Source organism: Mercenaria mercenaria, chromosome 8 (genome assembly GCF_021730395.1).
Source record: "Mercenaria mercenaria strain notata chromosome 8, MADL_Memer_1, whole genome shotgun sequence".
NCBI classification, from domain to species: Eukaryota; Metazoa; Mollusca; class Bivalvia; order Venerida; family Veneridae; genus Mercenaria; species Mercenaria mercenaria.
The window spans coordinates 4,603,686-4,630,262 of NC_069368.1; the positions used below are offsets into that span (position 1 = coordinate 4,603,686).

At 35.0% G+C, this 26,577-nt stretch overlaps 1 protein-coding gene across 1 annotated transcript; it reads left to right on the top strand.

The window, feature by feature from the left end:
• Window positions 1-5,446: 5,446 nt before the first annotated feature.
• On the top strand, window positions 5,447-16,881 carry LOC128558929 (arrestin domain-containing protein 3-like). The gene is made up of 7 exons (XM_053549260.1): window positions 5,447-5,789; window positions 6,917-7,027; window positions 7,986-8,212; window positions 10,642-10,824; window positions 11,454-11,639; window positions 13,024-13,195; window positions 15,310-16,881. The coding sequence occupies exons 1-7, from the start codon at window positions 5,669-5,671 to the stop codon at window positions 15,426-15,428; spliced, it is 1,119 nt and encodes a 372-aa protein (XP_053405235.1). The 5' UTR covers window positions 5,447-5,668; the 3' UTR covers window positions 15,429-16,881.
• The last annotated feature ends 9,696 nt before the right edge of the window (window positions 16,882-26,577 follow it).

Genomic DNA, 26,577 nt, shown 5'->3' on the forward strand with positions numbered 1-26,577 from the left:
TTTCTGCCAGGGGTGCCAAACAACTGAGCAGTACTCAACTTGGGTGTCAGACGTTTCACCCCCAAGACTGTTCCTCCCAAGACTTTTCACCCCCAAACTGGGAGTGAAAAGTCTGGTGTTTATAGCATATGAAGACTTTTCACCCCCAATTTGTTTTTATACGCCCGAAGGACTCTTGAACCCCTTGAAAGATTTCAAAGAAACTTGACACAAATGTTCACCACACCAAGACGACGTGCAGAGCGCATGTTCCGGATGACTTGCTTCAAGGTCAAGGTCACAATTAGGGGTCAAAAGTCATATCAGTTTGTTTTGTGTCCGCCCTGTAACTCTTGAACTGCTGGAAGGATTTCAAAGAAACTTGGCAGAAATGTTCACCACATTGCATCGATGTGCAGAGCGCATGTTCCGGATGACTCGCTTCAAGGTCAAGGTCACACTTAAGGGTCAAAGGTCATATATGACTTTGCTTTGTGTATATTGCTCTGCATTGCAGTGCTCTTGTTTTTATTTGGCAGATCTCTTTTTTTGTACTTACAATAATTTTTTTTTAATTACTTCCCTTTTATGTTACTATAAATAGCTTAATTTGAAACTTTTTTAGTATTGGTCGTAGGGAAAAACCGAGACCAATTTCCTGTGGTACAACATGGATGGTACCTCCAATTTTAAGGTGTTTTTTTTTTACATACCTGTACCTGATAAGGATTTTTTTGTAGACTTTGAATATTTTTTTGTGGACTTAGATTTGTTTTTTGAAGTTTTCCTTTTGTTGTTCCAGTCCTTTGGGGCTACAACAGTCAAGTTCTTAAAATTTTGCTCCCATCCTATGATGTAAGCCTTCGGGTGTATATTGCCCCGCTTGGCGGCGCTCTTGTTATAACTAAATATGATTATAAAGGGTTTTTTTTGTGGGGGGAGGTGGGAGGGGGGATGTATAATTATGAATAATGTCATATATACTTCATGATTTAATACATATAAAAAGCTATTTTATTCTATGTTGTTTATAAGTAGAGATTACCAAAAACTTTAAAAAAATAAGTTATTTACAAACTGATCTTTTAATCTATTTGTTCATTAATTGAAAATGTGATTTTGATGACTAAAGGTACTTTTCATAATAACTGAAAAAGTTAAAAATAGTTTAATCCGTTTGTTTTATGTTCAGTTATTGAAATAATAAAAGTACTTTTGAAAGATAATAAGAGTAATTCTTTATCTAAAGAGAAATTAAGACAATTATTATCAAACTTAGTATGCTAACATCATTCGAATGAAAACTCGATACAAAAAAACTTTTATCAAATGCTGATTAACAATGCGAACATTACAAATAATAGTTCAAACTTGACGTTTAAAAAATGCTGCTAGAAAGCCTAGGATTGTCTGATATATAAAGAGAATATATAAGACAGTTAATATCAAACTTGGTATGCTAACATTAACAATTCCTCATTTTCTGTCCGGGTTTATCATCAGTACCAGTATGTTATGCTAAATATTAAATATGTCTCACCCTATGTCAACTAGGATAGAAACAATTATAGATGCTTAATTGCTGAATAAATGTTGTTGTTGTTGTAAATTACTGTTGAAATGATGATTTTCAAAACAGGACAATATTATTAACAGAGACCTTAGTCATTATCATTATTATATTTATTTTATGATAAATTTTTAGGATTCTCTATAGAAAGATATAGGGAAGCGGTACAGAATGATAGTGGTTTGTCGTTCATCTGTCAGCCATGTGTAGCACGTATACCTCCAAGACCTGAACCAATTGACGAGAGTGACATAAGTGCTGCTTCTACAACAAATACAACAGGATCTGTGCATATGGAAGTGACATTTCATTTACAGACTTCCCTCCTCTCAAATGACGGTACAGATGACCCTCCAGAGTCCATGGATGACAGCACTGGTTCAACGCCATCTACAGACCCACTGAATGCTTCATTCAACATATCAAATAGGGAAATTACAGATCAGGAGGAAACACATGAAACGTCTATGGCTGAAGAGTTACTATCAACGACTGTCATTCCTGAAGAACCAGTACGTTATGAACTTTTTGAAGAGGGCAGTAAGCGAGGTAAACCCCTATTGGTCAGTAGTGATGGCTTCAAGTACAGCATAAAGAAACATCTGAAGAATTCTGTGCTATGGACTTGAACTTAAAGGAGTGTGCAAAAATCTATGGTCCGCAATGTGAAGGTGCCAGCAATGCCATTCTTGAAAAAGAGAACATTGTCACCAGGTTGTGAACTGTGTTATTTAGTGATTACATGTGGTGATTCTTAAGTCGGAAGTGCGGTGTTATTTAGTGATTACATGTGGTGATTCTTAAGTCAGAAGTTTGTATCAGTTCATATGATTATGTTGAATTTATATGGATATAATACTTGCTTAGAGGTAATTTTAATAACTGAATGTAAATAAATAAAAAAAGTGGTTACATGTGGTGAATTTTAAGTCATAAGTGTGTATCTGTAAATAAATAAAAGAAAAGTCTTTGAAGTAAAAAGTGATATAAAGTATAATTTTGTTTGTTTTTGATTTCCATAAGATCAGTCAAGGTTTGAATTAATTAAAATATGATATACTACAGGTTAGTAAGTAATAGTTATAGTATGTGTGAGAGTGTGTTACGAGGATATATCAGAGCTAGGGGTACATCTCGGTATTTTTCTCTGCACATATCGTCGAGGCCGGTAGGTGTAGATGTACCCCTAGCTCTGATATATCCTCGTAACACACGAGCATTACATATTATAACTGTTTTATCGCATAGTTTTATCATTAAAATTTATATATTATTTTCATTTAAATTTTTTTATTATTATTTTTACTCTTTTGATTCCCTTTCTGCGCATCGCTGACTGAAACACTAAAACTTCTGTTTTAGAAAATGTGTTCCCCAGATAAAAGTATCCAACAGATTTCTGCACTGGTTTTAAATCTTTGCATTTCATTGGCCAAACATATTGTAAAACTTGTTGTTTTGTTCGTAAAAAAATCAAAGAAAAAGAAACATTTGAGAAATCTCAGAATTTCATATATTTCATGTATTTCTGAATTTGGCGATAACTATCGAGTTTTTGAAACATTCTAGTTTATTTATTCTTTTACTTTATAAATGTAGGTGTTTGTGATAATTCTTTCCCTGTGAACTGTAAATTGAAGCTAAAATCATCTTTTCTTTGAAAGGAAAAAATTATACTCCCTCGATAGAGAAAAAGTGTTGCAATATATATCGGAACAGTTTTACTGTGCTGATATATATCACAACAGTTTTCTTCTACTGAAACTCTATACAGATTTTTGTGTTGATATATACCGTAACAGTTTTGTAAAATATCAGCACAGATTTTGTAGTATTAATGTGTGTTACCATGTTTAGCATACTGCAAAGATCAAAGGAAAACTGCCGCACTATGCGATAAGTTAATCCTTTTTTAATTTAACACTTATATTCTTGACTATCCAAAGGTGTTGATTAAATCACTACACCTATGAAGTGTTTAAAATATTGACTATTTATGTCAATCAAAAGGTGTTGATTAAATTACCACACCTCTAAGAGTTTAAAATATTGACCTACAATGAAATTAATGACTGAAATAGAAATATTAGTTACAAAAAAATTTCAGTCTCATCAACATACAGAAATATTATCACAGTACAAAATGTGTTACATATATTAAATTAACATTAAACATATTGAATGCTGCCACTCAATAGTGAGTTAACCAAGTCTATTATATCTTGTTAAATGTATAAAAATAAACACAGAAAAAATTAATAATTAAGAAGTCACAAATAGTTGAAATTAAGATCACTCGACTAAGTTGACTATATGTACAATCCCCTTAATTCAGTGTACATTTTTTATGGTCTGTAAAGTAGCGAACTATCTTCATAAATGCCCTAATAACCTATACAAAAAAAATATTTTGAATATCAAATAACAACATATTTTACAATATTTTCAGTATTTTAAAAATTGGGGGTGAAAAGTCTTGGGTTTGTAAAATTGGGGGTGAAAAGTCTTGGGAGGAAATGTCTTGGGGGTGAAATGTCTAGGGGAGGAAAAGTCTTGGGGGTGAAAGGTCTGGAATTCACTCAACTTGATGTCTAACATATGTTTTGTAAGCAGCCTCTTAACCTTTCTGTTCGATGTTTTGATGTTTCTTTTGATAAATCTAAGCGCATTGTTGGCTTTTACTGTGTTTATATGCTGGGTCCAGTTTAAATCCTTAGAGATGGTCACCGCTATAGATATTTATCACAGTGACTGAGTCAGTGGTTTTAAGTGTGGTGTTTTGCAGTGTATAAAGGAAAATAATAGGGTTAGTCTACCTTGTTTTTATACTTCATCATTACATGTCATTATCATTCCTATTTATGACCAAAGAAGGACTATCTTTGCTTTTCAAAGGCCTTTTATATCTCTGTTTGTTTAGCATGAATATTTGTGCTACAGCAGTACAAGTAACACTGTGACAAGTAGGAGACGCTTTATAGACTCTTAAGTATGTATTAGGCTTATAGAAGAATATCTAGGAGTACGTACGGATCTGTACCTTTAGAATCTGATACTCTAGCTATGGATCCGTTGCCTCTGGACAAACCTGTTACTGTTCATGCTGTTAGGGATTGGCTAGGAGTATGGACCAACTTTTTCCATTTACATCTACTATTTAGTTGCAAACGAAATATCAGATAAAATTTCACCTAAAACTTGAACTAACTTTGAGATGATCATACAAGACTTCACCATTCGAGTTATAATTGGACCTTCCTAGAAACACCGCGCCCCAACTAAACCAAAATCCTGGACCCGCCTCTGGCGTCGTTAATAAACACTGTCCCCGGAGAAAATCTGGTCTATATATGATATAAGCAGGCATGTAAGATATAGTTATCCAACAGACTTTATGGGGGCAAGGGACAGTAAATTTGAAAACTCCACAACTCTGCGCTGATACCAGTGCGAAAAAAAATCATAAAAAAATCCAATTTCGACAAATTCAAGGCAATTGTTGAGCGAATGTCTCGCATAGACATAGCACTTCATTATGTGACATTTTCAGTCTGCCGATTCTGTTGCTTCTGTGATAAAAACGAGTAAAACGCAGGTTTCAGGACACTAAATTTTTAGACAAAAATGGCCCAAGATCCACTCCTTGCGCAACCTGTACCGTATTATCTGCAAATGACTGACCTAAAACACATGCATATTTTTAAAGCATGTGGCCAGACGAAAATAATGGTGGGAAGAAAAGTATCTCATAACCGTTTACTTTTCCGCAAATTTGAGCTGAAGCTGGATGGATGGAGGACCGTTTCCAATTCGTCTGACTTCCGTTACCTCAAGTAAAGTTTTAGGCCTGGTCGTCTACATGGAGCTAGGAAAATCGATACATGCACATATTTATTTTACGCAATAATCACTCGTACGCAGGAATCCTTAGTTCTATAAACATATTAAATAACCAGTTGAATATATATGCCTGTAAAGTACATATGTCTATTTTATTTAAAAAACGCCCCTGTCACTATATCGCTAACAATTCTTTATCGGCTGTATGACAGAATGCTTTCCCTTTAGTCATAATGAATACTCGGAATGTGGAAAAAAAAGTGTACAGATTAATTTTTCATGATGACGAGATTAAGAAAGTTTGAGATTGTGTTGAGTAACAGACAGGTCGTATATTTTCCTGGACAATGTGTACTAGGACATCTTATCGTAGAATTAGACGAGGAAATGGAAATGCGAGGTATGTCACGGTGTTGAACAGGTAGGTCTCACAATTTAAAGGGGAACTGTTGTTAAACGCGATGACGTACTTGTCATTGTAGGATCGAATAATGTCTCACAATTTGTTTTTGCTCGCTTTTGATTATGATTAGATCAGTAATGGAGCATACTCATAAAATGATTCCAAGGGAATTCTGCACTAAGATAAAATTATCACGAATTAGGGCAATCTCGCAAGCTGAATTATATACCAACAATACCTAAAAAAGAAACTGCATTGATTACTAATAATTGTTTTTAGATTCACTTTTAAACAACTACTTACATTCCTATAGTTTCTTTCTCACGGAAAAATCACTGGCATTTTAAGCAAAAAAAAAAAAAAAAAAAAAAAAAAAAAAAAAAAAAAAAAAAAAAAAGGAAGTAATTATCATTCATCAATTAGTTTAACGAAGTCGTGGAAACAAAATGATTGCGCGTTTCCTCAGATATTTGAAATATCATATATAACTTCTGTATATTTTGACTGATTTTAACTTTTACCTACCTGCATTTAATAATCGTTTACGACAGGCTTCTAATGTTTAAAGTGTATGTTGAAAAAAAAAAGGATGAATATCCAACAGGGAAAGCCACGTTCTAAAATTGCAGCCTACCCAAACGCGCAAACGATCAAAACACGCACACTTCACACATGCACACAAAGCAAACACACGAGGACAAAACATACAAATAAAGACACACACCGGGGCAGCGCCTTGGAACGGTCAGTGGCAAAACCACCACTGGGGAGCTAAAACCGGTTTATGGTGAACCTAACCTCACTCTTACCTCCCCCACACCCCCCCCCCCCCCCCCACACCCCACGCCCTCGCCCCGACATGTTCCAAAGTCACATATTAGTGTATATAAAACATGCGGTGCGTCTCAAAACAGTTGATTCATAACCTCTTTTAATAAAACTTTTAATGACTTTACTAAATACAGTTGGAAAATTTCCATGACCCAAAATCTTACGAAGTTTGTAAACCACATCCCCATAAAAACGGGGTTGATATACTTTCTCGCAGAAGTGTCTTTAAATTGCTATTGTATTTCAAAACCAAATACCTCCCTTTTCTTTAAGTTTAAACGTATCTGTTTTAGGAATATTTTTGAGGTGCCAAGGAAAAGGTCAAGTACAATGGAAAGCCGGAAAACAGAATATCGTGGCATCGGAAGACTATTTAAATGTGTGTTTAAAACTTTTTGGAAACGGTAAGTACATTTATTAAAAAAAGGAATTAATTAATGCTTTTTTGTCGAATACAAAGATGTACATACGTGTCTTAGACAATTTAAACAATTGGCAGAAGCATTGACTGTCTTGACAGATATCATTATTGAGGTCACAGGCAACTTCTGGGGGCAAATGCCTTACGAACATGACGAAATAAAGGTTTTAGGAAAGTATTACCCTTTCTATTGCGCGTCTAGTTTTGACTTTTTCTACATGATATATTAAACGTGTGTTAGTGGTCACCTGTATTATGCAGTCATTTGCTACAAGAAGACTTTTCGTTCTTAGTTTAACTTGTCTAAATCGGGAAATTTTGTTATAACTTCTGGCCCAACCCTTTTGTTTATTTACATTGATGTATTCATGTCCGTCTGACTAAAGTATTGATCTTCTAAACGAAGATCTGAGAATGACCCATTCACATTCGTCTTCTGTATATTTTGGATTTCCAATATTGCTATTTTTATTTTCGCAAATCTGTTTTTATTTGAACCAATCACACGACTTGTTCGAATGTCAAATAGTAAGAAAAAATTGCAGTCAGTCCAGGGCTCGAACCCGGAACCACTCGTTTACAGAGCAAATGCCTTACCGACTGAGCTAATCGGCTATCTGACATCTTACGACATAAGATATCAAAAACCAAGGCTTTTTTGAGCTTGCAGAATGTTGTAAGTTAGCTTTTGATTGGCTAGCGGAAGGGTCGTCAGAACGAGGCTATCAATAGCTCGTTTTCAGATCCTAAGAGATGTACTTTAGTCAGATTGGTATTCATGTATGCTTGTTGTATGTGTGTAAATAGAACATGTACATATATAAAATAAAATGTTATTAAACTTAACTAATGAGTCAGCTGTCTTAAGCAGCCATAAAGTGTTGCTCCCTTGACTGGATGCTTAAGACAGGTTTGAATGTATAACCTATTTTCTGTTTCAGATCCCCAGCAAGGTGGTCACGTCACACTAAATGCAGGTAATCACGCATTTCCGTTTCAGATTGTACTTCCGGTAAATGCACCAGGATCGTTCGAGGGTTTAGAAAATTGTTTTGTACGTTACTTTCTAAAGGCTACAATTGACAGACCTTGGAAATTTGATAAACACTATAAAATGGTGTTTACAGTAGCGTCGGTGCTAGATTTGAACACTGTGATGAACGCAGCTGTAAGTATGACTCTCTGCCTTGATGATAACACACTGCGCTATTAAGAATTGAATTTGTACAACAACACAGTGGATCAAGACAGTTCATTATAATTTTGTCATTATAATTTTGAGCTATTAAAGATCGCCTTCTCCTTTGTGATGAGATAAAATTTTTGCAAGACTATTAATGTAAGCCATGTACAAATTTTGCCAGAGCCCGGTGCTACAACATTTGGTCGAGCTTCCATGAAAAGTCCAGTATGATATCTCTGCATTCTCATGTAACAGTATGACACAGTATTCTCATTGGTTGTGCAAACTCATATACGGTTGTTTCCCGTAACATACCTCTAGTGGAGGTAATCGTTGCAGGGAGTTTGTATCTATCCAAACATGCGGCAAAGCAAAGTCAGTCAGTTAGGCAGTCAGTCCGTCAGTCAGGTAAAGAAAGTAAAAGAAAATAAAGTAAAATAAGTTAGTAAGTAAGTAAGAAAGAAAGGAAGAAGGGAACGAAGGAAGTAAGTAAGTGAAGTAAAGGAAAGTAAGTAAGTAAGTAAGTAAGTAAGTCGATCTCTTGCACTTCCGGTGATATTTCTATAAAGTGAGGATCACGAACGGCAACTCTGCTCGGAGATTGTAAACGTAAGAAGTAAGTACATAAAGGAAGTAAAGTAAAGTAAAGTAAAGTAAAGTGAAGTGAAGTGTGAAGTGTGAAGTGAAGTGAAAAGAAGTGTGAAGTGAAGTGTAAAGTGTAAAATGTAAAGTGAAGTGAAGTGAAGTGAAGTGTAGTAAAGCGAGTAAGAAAGTAAATAAGTATTTTATTATAGTGGCATATGCATTACATATTTATAAACATAAAACTTAAAAGGCACGAAAGCAAACATTCGGCCCACTGGGCATATAAGTCACCTAGTCGAAAAGGAAACATAATATACTTGATAAAGTATATATATTTTGTTTATCGTTATGGCTTCTGATGGCATATTTGAAAAACATCATTTTCTCAGTTGTATAAAGCACATAATGTGAAGAACAATTTAAATGTAATGTTATAGAATAAATGCATGTATGGTATATATCAACGCGGGACAGTATATGAAATATTACTATGCACCAAAGTTGAACCTTATGAATATAAAACCGTCTTCCTGATCTGGTAGGCTTCAGGCTTGTAGTATAAATTTTGATACTTTTCTTTTAACATCTGTACGTTAGATAAACATGTACATTTTTAGCTCATCTGATTTTTTGAAGAAAAAAAAAATGATGAGTTATTGTCATCACTTGATCGGCGTCGGCGTCGGCGTTGCCTGGTTAAGTTTTATGTTTAGGTAAGCTTTTCTCCTAAACTGTCAAAGCCATTGATTTGAAACTTGCAACACTTGTTCACCATCATAAGCTGGCCCTGTACAGCAAGAAACATAACTCCATCCTGCTTTTTGCAAGATTTATGGCCCCTTTTGTACTTAGAAAATATCAGATTTCTTGGTTAAGTTTTATGTTTAGGTCAACTTTTCTCCTAAACTATCAAAGCTATTGCTTTGAAACTTGCAACACTTGTTTACCATCATAATCTGACCCTGTACATCAAGAAACATAACACCATCCTGCTTTTTGCAATAATTATTGCCCCTTTTGGACTTAGAAAATCAGTTTTCGTGGTTAAGTTTTATGTTTAGGTCAGCTTTTCTCCTAAACTATCAAAGTTATTGCTTTAAAACGTGCAACACTTGTTCACCATCATAAGTTGACCCTGTACATCAAGAAACATAACTCTGTCCTGCTTTTTGCAAGATTTATGGCCCATTTTGGACTTAGAAAATATCAAATTTCTTGGTTAAGTTTTATGTTTAGGTCAACTTTTTCTCTTAAACTATCGAAGCTATTGCTTTGAAACTTGCAACACTTGCTTACCATCATAAGCTGACCCTGTACAGCAAGAAACATAACTCGATCCTGCTTTTTGCAAGAATTATTGCCCCTTTTGGACTTAGAAAGTCAGTTTTCTTGGTTAAGTTTTATGTTTAGGTCAGCTTTTCTCCTAAACTATCAAAGCTATTGCTTTAAAACTTGCAACACTTGTTCATCATCATAAGCGGACGCTGTACATTAAGAAACATAACTCTGTCTTGCTTTTTGCAAGAATGATGGCCCTGTTTAGGCTTAGAAAATCATGGGTAGGACAATATTTCTGTTATACATGCTCTTGTTGTATATATAAATCACATGGGATTATATTTTCGAACACATTAGCTCTTTAAAAGTCTCGGTACTGTTTACATTCAAGCAGAAAAACTAGTGTGTTTCGTTTTCAATAACACCAAGTGGGCACAATGTATCAAGTCTTATAGTCTTCTGTAATACGAGTATTTGTATACCGTTCAATATTCAAATGCTCATTTCTACAAAAAGCTAAGCATTACTTTGTACTTTTACCTCATCTCTAGTCACCTGCCCAAACCGAAGACGCTAAGACAGTGTGTTGCATGTGCTGCGAAAGCGATCCTGTTTCAGCCACGTTTCGGATAGATAAAATCGGTTATGTCCCCGGAGAGTCAATAGTTTTTGATGCAGAAATCAGGGACGGAACTGGACGTGGGATCAATTCATCTGTAGTCAAATTTATTATGGTATTATTGGCATTTTTTATATTGGTTGAAATTTGTTTTGTAAAATTCAGTTTTGTTTAAATGTTGGATTATTGAATGTCCAAGCATTTTTTATGGACAAGTTTGTGCAAAGTATCGCACAACTGTACCATAATACAATTATCCTCGAATACCAGGAGTAATTTATTGCTATCGAACCTCGGGTAGACGGTAATGAGTACAATGTACCTAACCCGCTAACAGAATGAGGCAAACCTCCAAGTTAATTTCATTTCACACATTAAACGAAGTTTTCTCCACAGCAGAGATACATCATTGATCACTTTAATATCGTCATTACGGAAAACAACAACAGAAATAAATACTCATCGAAGCAGTAATGACACTTAGTTTAATATCTTTGCACTGCAGAAAATAACAAGACATGCATCCCATTTCTGATTAACTCCAGTAGTATTTTCGGTCATTACTTCAGCTGTGATTTCATCAAAACATCTCCCATTTACTGAGACATGGTAACATACGCATGTTAACAAATACCTTTGCACAAGCTGGCCTATTTTGTAACACGGCACTTTCTATATTTATTTATCTATTTATCTGTATTTATATATCTTTTTATTACTGGATTTTGTTACTGAACTTGGCAGTTGACTGTCTACAAGGCCCATTATGGAGCTGAGAGAGAAATCAAAAGAGAGATAGGTCGCTTACATCATGGAACTGTAAGCCCCGGGGGATCAGACGTTTGGAGGAGGGAAAGGTTGCGAATCCCGCCTGTACCCCCATCATTTTTGCCGAACTGTAACCTCATCGAGATTCACTATATAATTGAGGTAAATTTAGGTTCGCAAGGCATGAGGTAAGAAGTGGATGAGTAGACATTAAGGAAATACATGTATGCTTGCAAGAAGGTACATATTGGATAGTTTTAAAAGTAATGACGTTAATAGTGGGTAGGTTTGAAAGTAATGAAATTATAAATGGCTAGCTGTACAAGAATAAGGCTAAAAGTAGTTAGGTTTGCATGTAATAGTAGTGGTTAGGTGTGCTTGTAATTGAGGTAAATAGTTGCTATGCTTGCCTGAAATAAGGTAAATAATGGATGGGTTTGAAAGTAATGATTTAAAAAAATGCTATGCTTGGCTTGCACAGCCACATAATATGTAAATTAAATAGTACCTAGCTTTGCATATAGTCTGGTAAACAGTGGCTAGTTTTGCATGTAATAAGATGATAGTGACTTGGTTTGCATTTAATATGGTAATAGTGACTGGAATACATGTAATGCGGTAACTTTAACTAAGTTTGCATTGAATAAGGTAATATTGTGACTGGGTTTGCATGAAATAAGGTGATAGTGACTTGGTTTGCATAAATAATGAGGTAATGGTGACTGGGTTTGCATGTTAAAAGGGTAATAGTGAATTGGACTGCATGCGATAAGATAATAGCCACTGAGTTTGCATGTAATCTATTCATTCCTGATTTACTGAGTGGAAAACGTTGTTCTATTTTGAGTAACAGTGATCCTAATGATGCCGTATGCAAGTACAAAATCCGTCTCTCTTGATTTTAGGTATTGAGCGGAAAATTGAAGTTTGACATGGCCGTTACGCACCGCCTGCCCAACGGCGTTTGCCAAAGTAATAACCATGTTTTTTCCTTGTTAATGGTCGCTAGCTTTGGAAGTAATCGGGTAAATAGTGACACTTCTGCAAGTCATAAGGGAAGTAGTGTTACGTTTGCATGTAATGAGGTAAAAAAGGCACGTTTGTAAGTTGTATAAAGTGGTTAGTTAGCAAGGAGTGAAATTAACAGTGTCGCGCTTGCAAGTCGCGAGGTTAATGCGGTAGACTTATATTTGTAAGTTATGAAGTAAAAAGGGAATATGTTTGTGAATACGGTTGATTAAAAGCTCGACCAAGCTTGAAGACTGTTAACAGGTCTTAGAATGCCGGTTTGCCGATCAGAAACAACCGATCAGATTGCTTAACCTGGTACGAACGGAAAAATGTCGCATGTCGCAAAACAACATGAAAACAAAGCACGTTAAAGGGAAACATTTTACGTGTAAAATGGAATAATTCTGTGAAACAAATCAAAGCAAGAGACTTTGTCAGAGGCTTTTTAAATCCATATATTATGACGTTGTCCGGAACACATGCATATAATTCTGGTAATATGTCAACTGCCAGTCAATCTAGCTATCTATTTCAGATGGTAGTTGATGTAGCAGAAACTCCATTTGATCTTCATCTTCCGCTTTCTGTGGTGATAGGAACCATCCCATTACAGTCTGTAGTACAGCAGATTCGGCCACAAGCACAGCCGGGAGCCATTACAGAGCAACCACAAGCGTCTGGTGCATCAGGATATAGTGAAGATATACGTAAGTCTTAGATATTTATTTTTCAAAACCACCGTTGTTTCAAAGTTGATTTTTACCTGATGATGCAGCGTTTTAAATAAATTTAGAGATAACTCTGGAATTTTACGATAGGCCTCAGTAACCTTTTTTTACAGACCATCTTTTGACTTTGACGTCAGGATATAAGATGTCAATGGTCACAGTATTAGTTCCTAATGTAGGGCTTTAATTTCTATCAATTCTTTATTTTCTTACAACGCAGCACACACGCTAAGAATAAGAACATATGATATTTATAAATAATGCGCACACATACTGTGACCTTTGCATTGTCACGTCAGTCGTTTCTGAAGTGTTAACTGAAATTTTATTCCATCCGAATATTTTTTTTTCAAGAACTTCCCATTTTTATTGCTCCGCCTCCATTATTTTCTTCTTTTTTCACATTTTCTTTTCTGTACAGTCACTTTGTTGCTTATTTTCTTTTCACATCCGCTTGAATTGTTTTCTCCAATCCTCAATCCCCAGATTTGTTTTCTTGTCTCTACAGTCACTAGAATGTCTTTTTTTTCTGCAGACATAGAATTATTTTCTTTCTTCCCACAACAACTTGAATCGTTTGCTTCTTTCCACATCTCCTCGAATTGTTTCCTTCTTTCCACAGCTTCCCTGATTTATTTTAGCTCACCTGTCACAAAGTGACAAGGTGAGCTTTTGTGATTGCGCAGCGTCCGTCGTCCGTGCGTGCGTGCGTGCGTGCGTGCGTAAACTTTTGCTTGTGACCACTCTTTATGGAAGTTGGTCAGAATGTACACCTTGTTGATATCTAGGTCAAGTTTGAAACTGAGTCACGTGCGGTCCAAAACTAGGTCAGTAGGTCTAAAAATAAAAAATCCTTGTGACCTCCCTAAAGGCCACATTTTTCAACGGAACTTCGTGAAAATTACTCAGAATGTTTACATTGATGATATCTAGGTCAAGTTTGAAACTGGGTTACGTGCGGTCCAAAACTAGGTCTAAAAAAAGAAAATCATTGTGACCTCCTTAGAGGCCATACTTTTCAGTGGATATTCATGAAAATTAGTCAGAATGTTCATCTTGATGATGTCTAGTTGAAATTTGAAACTGGGTCACGTGCGGTCAAAAACTGGGTCAGTAGGTCTAATATAGAGAAACCTTGTGACCTCTCTAGAGGCCATACTTTTCAATGGATCTTCATGAAAATTGGTCAGAATGTTCACCTTGATGATATCTATTTCAAATTAGAAACTGGGTCACATGCCAACAAAAACTAGGTCATTAGGTCAAATAATAGAAAATACCTTTTGACCTCTCTAGAGGCGATATTTATCATGGGATCTGTATGGAAGTTGGTCTGAGTATTCATCTTGATGATATCTAGGTCAGTTTTGAAACTGGGTCAACTGCATCAAAAACTAGGTCAGTAGGTCTAAAAATAGAAAAACTTTGTGACCTCCCTAGAGGCCATATTTTTCAATGGATCTTCATGAAAATTGATCAGAGTGTTCATCTTGATGATATCTAGGTCAAGTTCGAAACTGCCTTACGTGCGGTTTAAAACTAGGTCAGTAGGTCTAAAAATAGAAAAACCTTGTGATCTTTCTAGAGTCCATACTTTTCAATGGATCATCATGAAAAATTGGTCAGAATGTTCATTTTGATGATATCTAGTTCAAGTTCGAAACTGGGTCATGTGCAATCAAAAACTAGGTCAGCAGGTCAAATAATAGAAAAACCTTGTGACCTCTCTGGAAGCGATATTTTTCATGGGATCTGTATGAAAGTTGGTCTGAATATTCATCTTGATGTGTCTAGGTCAAGTTCGAAACTGGGTCAACTGCGGTCAAGAACTAGGTCAGTAGGTCTACGTCGTCCGTGTGTCCGTGCGTAAACTTTTGCTTGTGACACTCTAGTTTAAGATCAAGCTTTGAAATTTGGATGACATGTACAGTTTTGCACACCAATCTTTAGACTGCCTTTCAGTGACCATAAATGTGACCTACTGATCTACTTTCTAATATTTTAGCATCAGTTTGCCATTTGAAACATGTGGTTTAATATACTCAGGTGAGCGATTCAGGGTCATTATGACCCTCTTGTTCTTTTCTTCACAGCTCCTCCTTCATACAGAGAATGTGTACTTGGGAAAGTGGACACAATGGACGAAGATGAGCAATATGCTGCTGGTGACAGGAACTTTGCACCGGCATACACTTATTATGACTTCGTGTAATCTTCCTGGTGGAATAATTCCTCGCGTAAACATAATGTCATGTATTCATAATCACAGTTTTGAATATTTTTGAATGTTCTCTGAAAATTTTAAGTAGCCAACAGAAACTAAAATAGAATACTCTCTTACTTTTAGTCAAAGTCACCTCGTTAGCATTTATATTAGATGTCTTGTAATATATCCAAAATATACCACGTGTGTGTTCTATCTATCAGGTTTTAGCCTATTTGGAATGTTTTCCAAACATTGCTGAACACTGTTCTGTTTTACTTTATTTGCATAGAATGTGAGACTCAAGAGTGCACAGAATTCTCAGTGGAATATGCAGATAGACATGTTCAAACACAACCGATTTATACCTTACATGAATTTGACTCTCCATGTAGTCCAGTTATCTGTAGCTTTATTAGTTATTTCTGTGCTATTGTCAAATTATTTGTGTTGACCCAGCTTATACCTCATGTTTACTGATATTATGATTGATCTGAATTAAAAGTACTTTTAGGTTTAAAGGTTAGTTACTTATAACTCAGACTAGCGAAAACCTGAATGTCTGTGCTAAGTAGCGGAAAACGAACTAGTCGATTCGCATCATGTTATATCTAACTTAAACAGTCAGAATATTGATTGCATGGTTCTAAAACACTAAGAGAAATTGGTTAAAAGCAAGGACAAAATTCCTATAGAGATCAAAGAACATCTAATATTAGTGTAGGCCTATGTGTAGACGTCTGCATCAGGGAAACAATAAGACACATACATACATAAGACAAGGTAAAACAAATAAACAACAAATAAAAAAAACCCCACAAAGGATCACAGTGGCGCACCGCCTTATAGGCAACGGTTAGTGGCAAACACACTAGTTACCGGGTAGGTCCATTACGTGATTCAAACTAGTGGGGTCCAAGATAGACCATTTTCCTTTTTGAGTTATGTATGTACCCGATTATAAAAAAAGCTCTGAGGTAGAACTGAACACTTTAGAGTTTATATCGCACAATACTCTAAAGGAACATGATTCTTCCCTGACTGTCCATATTTGACCGGGAGCTGTTTCAAACAAACTTCAAGTATGAGTAGCTCATCGGTACTTAACCAAAATGCATACCTGTGCGCTCTTGCTACTGTTGGTTCTGCTATCATTGGTCCTGTAGCATTCAGTCGCTGTATACTTAGGAAATGCTTTAAACAACAAGCATGTTTTCGCCAAGTAATGCAGAAGAAAAATGAATGTTTTCACTGCAGGAAAACGTAAAATTCGTTTTATACTGCTGTTGTATTTAGGATGTGCAATAGATATTTATATGCTTTGTATTTATAGTGTTTGTTTGTTACTAATTAATACATACATACATGTGTACTTGATATTATGTAAGGTGTATTTACGATAGATATTAATGTAGCTAATATTGTATGGTGTTTCTAGAATTAAAGTATACTGTACATTTGCGATACATGTGAAGCAGTTTTTGGGGCCGAGTATCCGCCTCAATGTTAATACAGACTTTCAAATATCAAGTCATGTCTAAAGGTATTTCCGCAAATTGAAATTAGAAATCCATGTGAAAAATTAGAACCCTCGAAACAGCTTTCGAAATAAGGACAAAAATATATGATAAAAATTGAAAAGATATATCTGTAGGTAAACTTGCGAGCATGAAAGCTACGCTGAACCCTATCTCCACAGTGCTTTGGGACAAAATGAGTGAACATTTTTGGTGCAAAATTTCGGTACCGTATGCAACCTTATTTGCTATAAAACATTTATTTTCAAATCAAAGAAATGTCAAAATAGTGCACACGAGCGTGACTTTTTCAAGAAAATGCCGTTAAACATTCTAATGCGCAAAACACGTGCACAGTTTTTCTAAAATATTTCGCCGCCATGTTTATTTCAAGGAATAAAATATATGATTGTTCTTTTACCTGAGATTTCCTTACTGAAATATGTATGTCTCATTATTCATGGTTAGAGATATCCATTTAGTATAGTTTTTCGCTGTCCGATCTCCTTAATCTGTTACCGATTTTTCATATTTAAAGAATAAACGCAATGTGTAATGATAGTTTTTCGCTTTACACACCTCCCTTGGACAAGAAAGCCGTTTCACTTAAAATTCGTAAGCATCCGCTGACAAAATATTACTGAAATATCGAAACTTTTTCTAAAATAAAGTTGAATTTCAATCATTTTCAAAAACTGGAAATATTACTCATTGTGTTGAATTTATAAATAAAACAAAAATCCCCAAAATAAACAATTTTAGATCTTTTCCGGGAACTATACATTTCAGCCGAACAACGCATTTCAAGGTGACACAAAACTGATTTCTCTTCGTAAACAATGTCAAAGTTCACCTGAGGAACATTGCTGAAAAAGTAAAAGAGCTTACTTGTTTCAGTTTTACTTCCTGCAGAAAACAATCAACTTTCAACTTTAAATGCATAGATGTTCTATAATTATTCCAATATAAAAAACCGTCCGATCTTTTCCGTGAGAAATAAAACGAAGCAAATTTAACTATTTGTTTACACTTCAACCATGTGAAATTACTAATAAACCTTGATAATGTGGCAGTTGAGTCCAATAAGTACAGGGGTATTCAATGATAATCCATCATAGATCTATTGTAAAGCAAATATTGGATTTACCTGTATTAAAAATTAAACAGTGTCGATTGTATTTAGGTCAACTGCCACATTATCAAAGTTCAAATTTTATTAGTAAAGGCATGTATTATCACGAGACTCCCGTGCATTTTGAACCTCGTGGTGAATAAACTGAATTTACTTTAAAGTATGGTGTCTCAGTTGAGCCAGTTATTTGTTCATTTCAGAGAACATACATTAAAGAAGTGTTTATGAGATTATGCATGTGTACGAATATTTACTAGTCTACTTTATATTAACGACGATAGAAAACAAGTGTGCACTCGGCAAATAGCATGTCTATCATTTTCAGGTGTATACTGAACACTGATCCCAATGTTCGTAATTTTCAGATAAAGAACTCGTTATCCTTGGTTTCGTAGACAGTCTTAGTACTGGACCGCTGTTTCTGCTGTCAACACCGCAGTAATGTAAAGTCAATGTCGATTTCTATGCCGGAATTTCAATGCACATTTATTATCAGTTTAAATCTATGAAAATGTGAAAAAATATCATTGTTTAACGAAGAACCAAGATGCAGAAAAGTTACTTTTGAGATATTGCTGATTTTAATCATCAGGTTTTCGCGTGAGAAGTTCAACTGATTGCATTTTGTAAAATGTTTCGTAGTTATCTACAACTGTATACAAATTGTATTACCTCCTAACATATTTGGCTGTACATTTTTTTCTGCGATTTATTCTCACTGTGTTTTCAAAAACATGCTGCATTATTCTATTGTTTAAAAAGTCCATAGATCAAAATTGGTTAGTTTACGACGCATGAAACATCTAATAAGGAATCACTATACACATCGAACTTGTCCCGAACTGTGGCCTAATGTTTCAAGATTGTCTAAAAATATTTGCATATATCGTGATAAAGCAAATATTTCGATTGTTTTTATAATTTATAAATATACAATCACGTATGAGTGAGAAAGTCACGTTAAGTAATTTCGGTAGTTACCGCAGGAAGTGCCGAAAATTCCATTTCCACCAAAAGGGGGAGGGGGGGGGGGTCCCAGTTAGGTGTCTGCGCAAAATGTTTTTTGATTTTATTTATACTTTGTGGTAATATACCTACATGTATTAAGTTTCATTAACAAGTGTTACAAAAATGTACTGTTACCAGTTTTGACTTACTTTTATAGATATTCACATTTAAAGTGGGTGGGGTAATCGGACATGTGACCAGCCAGGAACACAATTTCTGTTATTTTTTTTAAAATGGTTCTAACTTTTTACCTGAAACTTTCATGATAAAATAACTATGCAATGGACATTCACACAACATGTTGCATTTTAAATTGTACTGAATACTTTTTTCATCACAGAGCCACAAAGTGGTCTAATCAAATTTACTGATTTTCAATGGACGAACTTCACCCAAAAGCTAAAACATTTTTTATTAGTTGAGATAATAAGGTGTTATTTTCAGCAGATATTGTAAACTAAATAAACATTAAAATGACAGTATATCAGTGTACTCTGTTTAATATTGGAAGAGTGGTACACTCTCAAACTGGGAAAAAGTGGGTGGGGTAAATAAATATTCGAAGCAACACTACAAAAATTGTGCAGTTGTTACGAAATGACCTCAGATTATCTATTACTGTCTTAATTGTGCCCCCCGTGAGTGGTGGGGGCATATAGATTTGCTCTTGTCCGTGCGTCCGTCCGTCCATCCGTCCGTGCGTCCGTCCGAAGTTCGTGACGCGCCTAGCTCATAAAGTATTTTATATAAATTGATGAAACCTTGCAAGAGTCTTTATCATGATATGAACTTGCGCACCATCTATTTTCCGTCTGACTCCGCCCCCTAATTTTAGAGTTACTGCCCCTGAAATAGTAAAAAATGCACATTTTCACCTTGTGACACGCCTAGCCCAAAAAGTATTTGATATACATTGATGAAATCTTGCGTGAGTCTTTATAATGATATGAACTTGCACACCTCCTATTTTTCGTCTAGCTCTGCCCCCTATTTCTAGAGTTATGGCCCCTAAAATAGTAAAAAATGCACATTTTCACCTTGTGACACGCCTAGCTCAAAAAGTACTTGATATAGATTCACGAAACCTTGCCTTAGTCTTAATCATGATATGAATTTGCGCATCTCCTATTTTTAATCTGGGTCCGCGCCCTATTTCTAGAGTTATGGCCCCTGAAATAGTCAAAAATGCACATTTTCACCTTGTGACACGCCTAGCTCAAGAAGTATTTGATATAAATTGATGAGTGTTTATCATGATATGAACTTGCGCACCTACTATCTTTTATCTGGGTCTGCCCCCTATTTCCAGAGTTATGACCCCTGAAATAGTAAAAAAAAATCACTCCCTGTGTCCTACAGACACATTCTAGTTTTATTAAATACAGACTTGGTTGATAAATTTTAACAAAACTTTTTTCTCCTTAATAAGACTTTATACATGTGTGCCATGGAAAAATCAATGCAGAAAATTTAATGTTAATTTGAACAATAGCTTTCCTCAAAATATACTGCCTCAGGCAAAACCTTTTGTTAAATACTTTGAGTTTTCAGGGTTAATTTGGTTTGTCTACATGTCATGTTCAAGGTCCATGCTTTTTCCATGACACACATGTATAAAGTGGGAATTTTTTTTGTTAAAATTTATCATTCAATGCTGTATTTAATAAAATAAAGATAGTAATAGACAATCTGAGGCCATTGCTTAACAACTGCACAATTTTTGTAGTGTTGCTTCGAATATTTATTTACCCCACCCACTTTTTCCCAGTTTGAGAGTGTACCACTCTTCCAATATTAATCAGAGTATACTGATATACTGTCATTTTAATGTTTATTTAGTTTATAGTATCTGCTGAAAATAACACCTTAATATCTCAACTAATGAAAAATGTTTTAGCTTTTTGGTAAAGCTCGTCCATTGAAAATCAGTAAATTTGATTAGACCACTTTGTGGCTCTGTGATGAAAAATGTATCCAGTACAATTTGAAATGCAATATGTTGTGTGAATGCCCATTGCATAGTTATTTTATCATGAAAGTTTCAGGTAAAAGGTTTGAATCATTTTAAAAAAAAATAACAGAAATTGTGTTCCTGGCTGGTCACATGTCCGATTACCCCACCCACTTTAAATGTGAATATCTATTAAGTCAAAACTGGTAACAGTAACACTTGTTAATGAAACTTAATACATGTAGGTATATTACCACAAAGTATAAATAAAATCAAAAAACATTTTGCGCAGACACCTAACTGGGACCCCCCCCCACCCTTTTCCGTGAGATAAGCAGCGCGTAAGTACATAAATTCCACTATAATAAATTAAACCTTTGTTATACTTGCACAATCCTTGAAAAGAATTTTGGATCGTTGCCAAATCTTGTTCACATTAAGTCTGAGACTTGTCTTACAATTTTAGGCAGTTTGGTACACCATACGTACAAAAATCATTGTCCGCACATTGCACTACTTTTATGTATGCTGAAAATAGCAATATGTACAGATTTATTTTCGTTTTAATACATGCGGTGGTCAGGTTTGAAAACAGATTTTGTAATAAATTTAGTTCTATTCAGTAAGACAATTCTTCTATGCACTAATTGAAACTTTGAACTAACTTTTGCCATTCATGAATTTTAATTTTTAATTAAGTATTTTGAAAGGATTTATAAATCTAACCAAAAATTTGGAAAAATACAGGTAAAATATCTTCTTTGTTTATTTCCAAATTTTAGTTTTATTTTTTATACAGCTACTTTTAGTTCAGGTCTTGCAAACTGAGTTGTTTTTGTATTCTGGAACAGCTGCATTTGAAAGCTTTTGTTCACTATATTTTCACACTTCAAATGAAGGTCACTCTAAATTCAAGATGGCGGAAGTACCTTAATGCAAAAAGCCTAACGAAATAGTGCGTAAAAGTAGTTCTACCTCCTTCACTTAACAATCTTTTTGCATAATTACACTATCATACTTAACCGTTAGCCGAGACATATCTAGCAAAGTGTGAATCATATAAAACTATGCGTTTAATATCCACAATATTTATTAAAAAGCGCAATAATACAGCCTTGTGTGCTAAAATAAACTTGTGTGCTAAAAATAACCACTACGGAGATTTGATACGAACCATGTGCTTCTGCTTTTCTATGTGACCGAATTACAATGCTACTATCCCTTGAAACTATAGGTATCATTACCGTGCATGTGTAATGCAAATTATGCGTTTAGCCGCTCGAGACGAATTCCCCGATGCATGGTTGGAAAAAACCAACTGGAAGCGGATAATAGCACGCTCTTCTGTTCTATTTATAGAACCTTTATCAGTTATACCATAATGCAATGCGCGAATTGCTTTCTAGCGGGATTTCATTGTGTCTGAAATGGCGGATGAATTAAACACTGACTGAATTGCTTTCTATATACATGTACCACTCTCAGTAAATTTCGAAGAGACATGCTGCCTGACGCACTCGTTCGCAGAATAAACAAGTAAAATTTTGATGCTGAGCATCATATCGCCGGAGAACTGAATATACAATAAGGTTAAAAAATCACGAAATTCAATGATGAACATATACTCCATATCGACAAAATTTATCACCTGATCCGGAACAGGTAAACAGAGAGTTTCCCAGCCAGTGTCGTTATATACATACCACATGTACACACTGCAAAGATTAACTAGTATTATCTTGAATAAATTAATTAAGTTTCAATTACAAATTATTTTTGATTCTTTTAGACAATGTATGTGGTAATTCATTTTTCCTCCGACTTCAACAACACTTTGCTTTTAGAAGGAATTTATTGCCTGTTTTACAAACAAACGCATCGTGTACATAACTTTCAATAAAAAAATGTATCCTTTTTCACAGACCCTGTTTTATGTTTTATTCCCTCTTTCTTTTATATAATTAGCAATATTTTAGAATTCCATTTAATTTTTTACTCCAACTTAAAGAACTACTAGAGGCCATTTCTGAAATTATCTGTAGAATGTTGTAAAGATTGGGATTAAATTAGGATTCTGTGTAGGTTGAGGGTCTAATTATTTATTTATTAGCAAGTGATTAGAAATAGATTAAGTGTGATTATTAATCTGACATTGTTGTAAACCCATTTTAAAGGCATTCTCTCTGCAGAATAGTGAGAATGTTTACCTGTTTCAGATCACGTGAAAGGGCTATTGATCCGGAGTATAGGGATAATTCTTTATTTATTTTTTCCTGTTTTCCTAAAAAGCTATCTTTTGAAATAGTAAAAATCTTATGCAGTTGTCAGCTCCTGATTCCTTTATGTAAGACTTTCATTAACTACCTTATTTTCCTTTTATTTGCAATATCATTTTTTTCATTGTCATTTATATCATTGCTCCAGTCATGTTTTAAATATAGTCTCCGAACTAGGTCTTTTCAAACTGCGTAAGCAAATAAAAAAGAAACTTTTAAATAGTACGTTGCATGCACATTGCACCATATTCTTCAAATGATATTATTAAAATCTAGTATCAGAAGAACAGTTTATGAGTCTTGAGATTAACAAAGCACAATAATTTCGGATTCGAAACGCCGAAAAAAAAGCACTTGCCGTTAAAACATTTAGTACAAAATACTTTTGATTCACGACTTTCAAGCATATATCAGCACAGTCACATTCATAACTTCTATTTCATCAAGAGCATGGCACTACATTTTGGACTTCTTCACATGTAACACTAAGTAGTCCTGTTTGGTGTAATCAGTCCTATATGCTGTTGGCAAGCCGTTGAAACGTTTCTCCGTATCCACAGAGCAATTTAAGTCTTTCAGAAAGCTGTATTTCAGGAACGACAATAAACCCTAAACCAACAATAAAATTGTCTTTAGAAAAAACTATTAGGAATATTTGTAAATGAAAAAAGACATGCTAATTCGCTAGTGTTGAAGTCAGTTTACACAAAATTCACGAATATAACATTTAAAAAAAATCGTTTCACCTGTGTAACGTTACCATAGTAAAACAATTACTCCGCCCATCAGGTTTCTGAAAGCTTTGATTTTTTCAAAGAATTATGTATATCTAGAATTTCAATTGCACGTATTTGATCTCAGTTATGGAATACATTACACTCTGATAAATTATAGTTTTTAAGTGTCTTTCTCCGCGTGAATACCAGGTGCAATATTGTCACATGAGGCATAATTGCAAGAACAGGTGTAAGATCTGTTGTTCACGAGAGAAAGATAAATTTTCTTTTCATCTAGCACCGTACTTTGATAAAATAATTTTGATATTTTCAACTGTGAAATCACCAGATATTATTTCTAACCCATATTTTAACAACTCACTGAAAGAAAAACTGTTACAAATAGGATCTTACTAACAAAACATCTCGTGCATCTCGTGCTAATCAAATGAGATCTCAGCGAAGCTGCTTTCTTTCGTTTGAAATTTTTTTTTCTTTCGTTCGATAAATTTATCAAGGTAACGCGTGTTTCATGATTAGTTCCTTGTTTGTTATGTTTTTTCTTTGGTTTTAAACATCTCATTTTGTATAATGGTTGTATACATTAAGTACTATGAATACATTTACTTGTTTTATTGCGTACACTCATGCGTTGTTTTCCCTCCCTGTAAAGCGAGTTTTTGTTATACATTTATATTTGAGTAGCAACAGATAGATTGTTGATTGAATGTGTGTGTATTTCAGTTCACCTGTCACGTAGTGACAGGGTGAGCTTTTGTGATCTCATTTTGTCCGTCGTCAGTCGTCCGTTCACATTTTCTTGTGAACACGATAGAGACCACATTTTGCAATCAATTTTAACCAAACATGCATGCAACTTGTATTGGTATAACACCTCGGTTCCTGTCGAAAACTGGCCAGATCCCATCATGGGTTCCAGAGTTATGGCCCCTTAAAGGGCCAAAATTTGCTATTTTTGGCTTGTGAACACGATAGAGACCACATTTTGCAATCAACTTTAATCAAACTTGCACACAACCTGTATTGGCATAATATCTCGGTTCCTTTCGAAAAATGGCCAGATCCCAACATGAATTCCAGAGTTATGGTCCCTTAAAGGGCCAACATTTGCTATTTTTTGGCTTATGAACACGATAAAGACCACATTTTGCAATCAACTTTAATCAAACTTGCACACAACTTGTATTGGCAAAATTTCTTTGTTCATTTTGAAAACTGGCCAGATCCCATCATTGGTTCAAGAGTTGTGGCCCTTCATGGGCCAAATTTGCTATTTTTCGCTTGTAAACACGATAGAGACCACATTTTGCAATCAACTTTAATCAAACTTGCACACGACTTGTATTGGCATAATATCTCAGTTCCGTCCGAAAACTGGCCAGATCCCATCATAGGTTCCAGAGTTATGGCCCCTTAAAAAGCCCAAATTTGCTATTTTGGCTTTTGCAGCCATATAGAGACTTCTTTTATGGTTTGATACAAACTTGCAAAATAAAATATCTTCAACAACAATAAATCTTGGATTCCATGATGAATCTGTCAGATCCAATCATAGGTTCCGGAGTAACGGCCTCTGATTGACCCCTGAAAGAGCCAAGTTTTGTTAATTTTACATTGTGAACACGATAGAAGTGACATTTTATATTTGATTTTAACTACACTTACACGCAACTTAAGTCACAATAAGATCTCAGTCCCGTTCAAAAACCGGCTAGATTCCACCATGGGTTCTGGAGTTACTGTCCCTGAAAGGGGCAAACTTTTCTAGTTTGGCCCTTTCAGCCATATAGATGTTTCATTTATGCTTTGATTTGATAAAACTTGCACAGAATGATTATCTTGATGGTTTCTAGGCCTGGATCGAAACTGGGTAATGTCGAGTCAAAAACTAGGTCATCGGGTCAAATCAAAGGAAAAGCTTGTTAACAACCTAGAGGCCACATTTATAATCTTATCTTCATGAAACTTGGTCAGAATATTTATCTTGATGATTCCTAGACTAAGTTCGAAACTTGGTTATATAGGGTCAAAAACTAGGTCACCCGGTCCAATCAAAGGAAAAGCTTGTTAACACTCTTGTTCATTTTATGTGCATGAAACTTGGTCAGAATGTTTCTGTGCATGAACTATCGTATGCATTTTTATCTGGATCATGTAGGGTCAAAAACTAGGTCACAAGGTCAAATCAGCTTGAAGAATAAGCTTGTTTACATTCAATAGGCCACATTTTGTGGTCCAATCTTAATGAAAATTGGTCAGAATATTAGTCTCCATGAAATCACTAGGTAAAATATGTTTACACTGTTATTGTGTGTTACTCAGGTGAGCGACTTCGGACCATCTTGGCCCTCTTGTTTTTTTAAAGTGATATCAGGCTTTCTCTTTAAATTGCTTTTAAAAATACAAATTCAAAGATGACATTGTGTCAAATATTCATGCATATGTACACCAGACTGCACCATTCGAGTTGTAATTGGTCCTCATAGAAACTCTGCGCCCCAACTAAATCAAAATCCTGGACCCGACTCTGGCGTGGT

What these genes read in the sequence shown, in the direction of transcription:
- LOC128558929 (XM_053549260.1), top strand. Translation starts at nt 5,669, where the DNA reads ATGATGACGAGATTAAGAAAGTTTGAGATTGTGTTGAGTAACAGACAG. An exon ending in TTTAAAACTTTTTGGAAACG is followed by an intron (nt 7,028 to 7,985) that starts GTAAGTACATTT and finishes TTTCTGTTTCAG; the next exon opens with ATCCCCAGCAAGGTGGTCAC. An exon ending in AGATTCACTATATAATTGAG is followed by an intron (nt 11,640 to 13,023) that starts GTAAATTTAGGT and finishes TATCTATTTCAG; the next exon opens with ATGGTAGTTGATGTAGCAGA.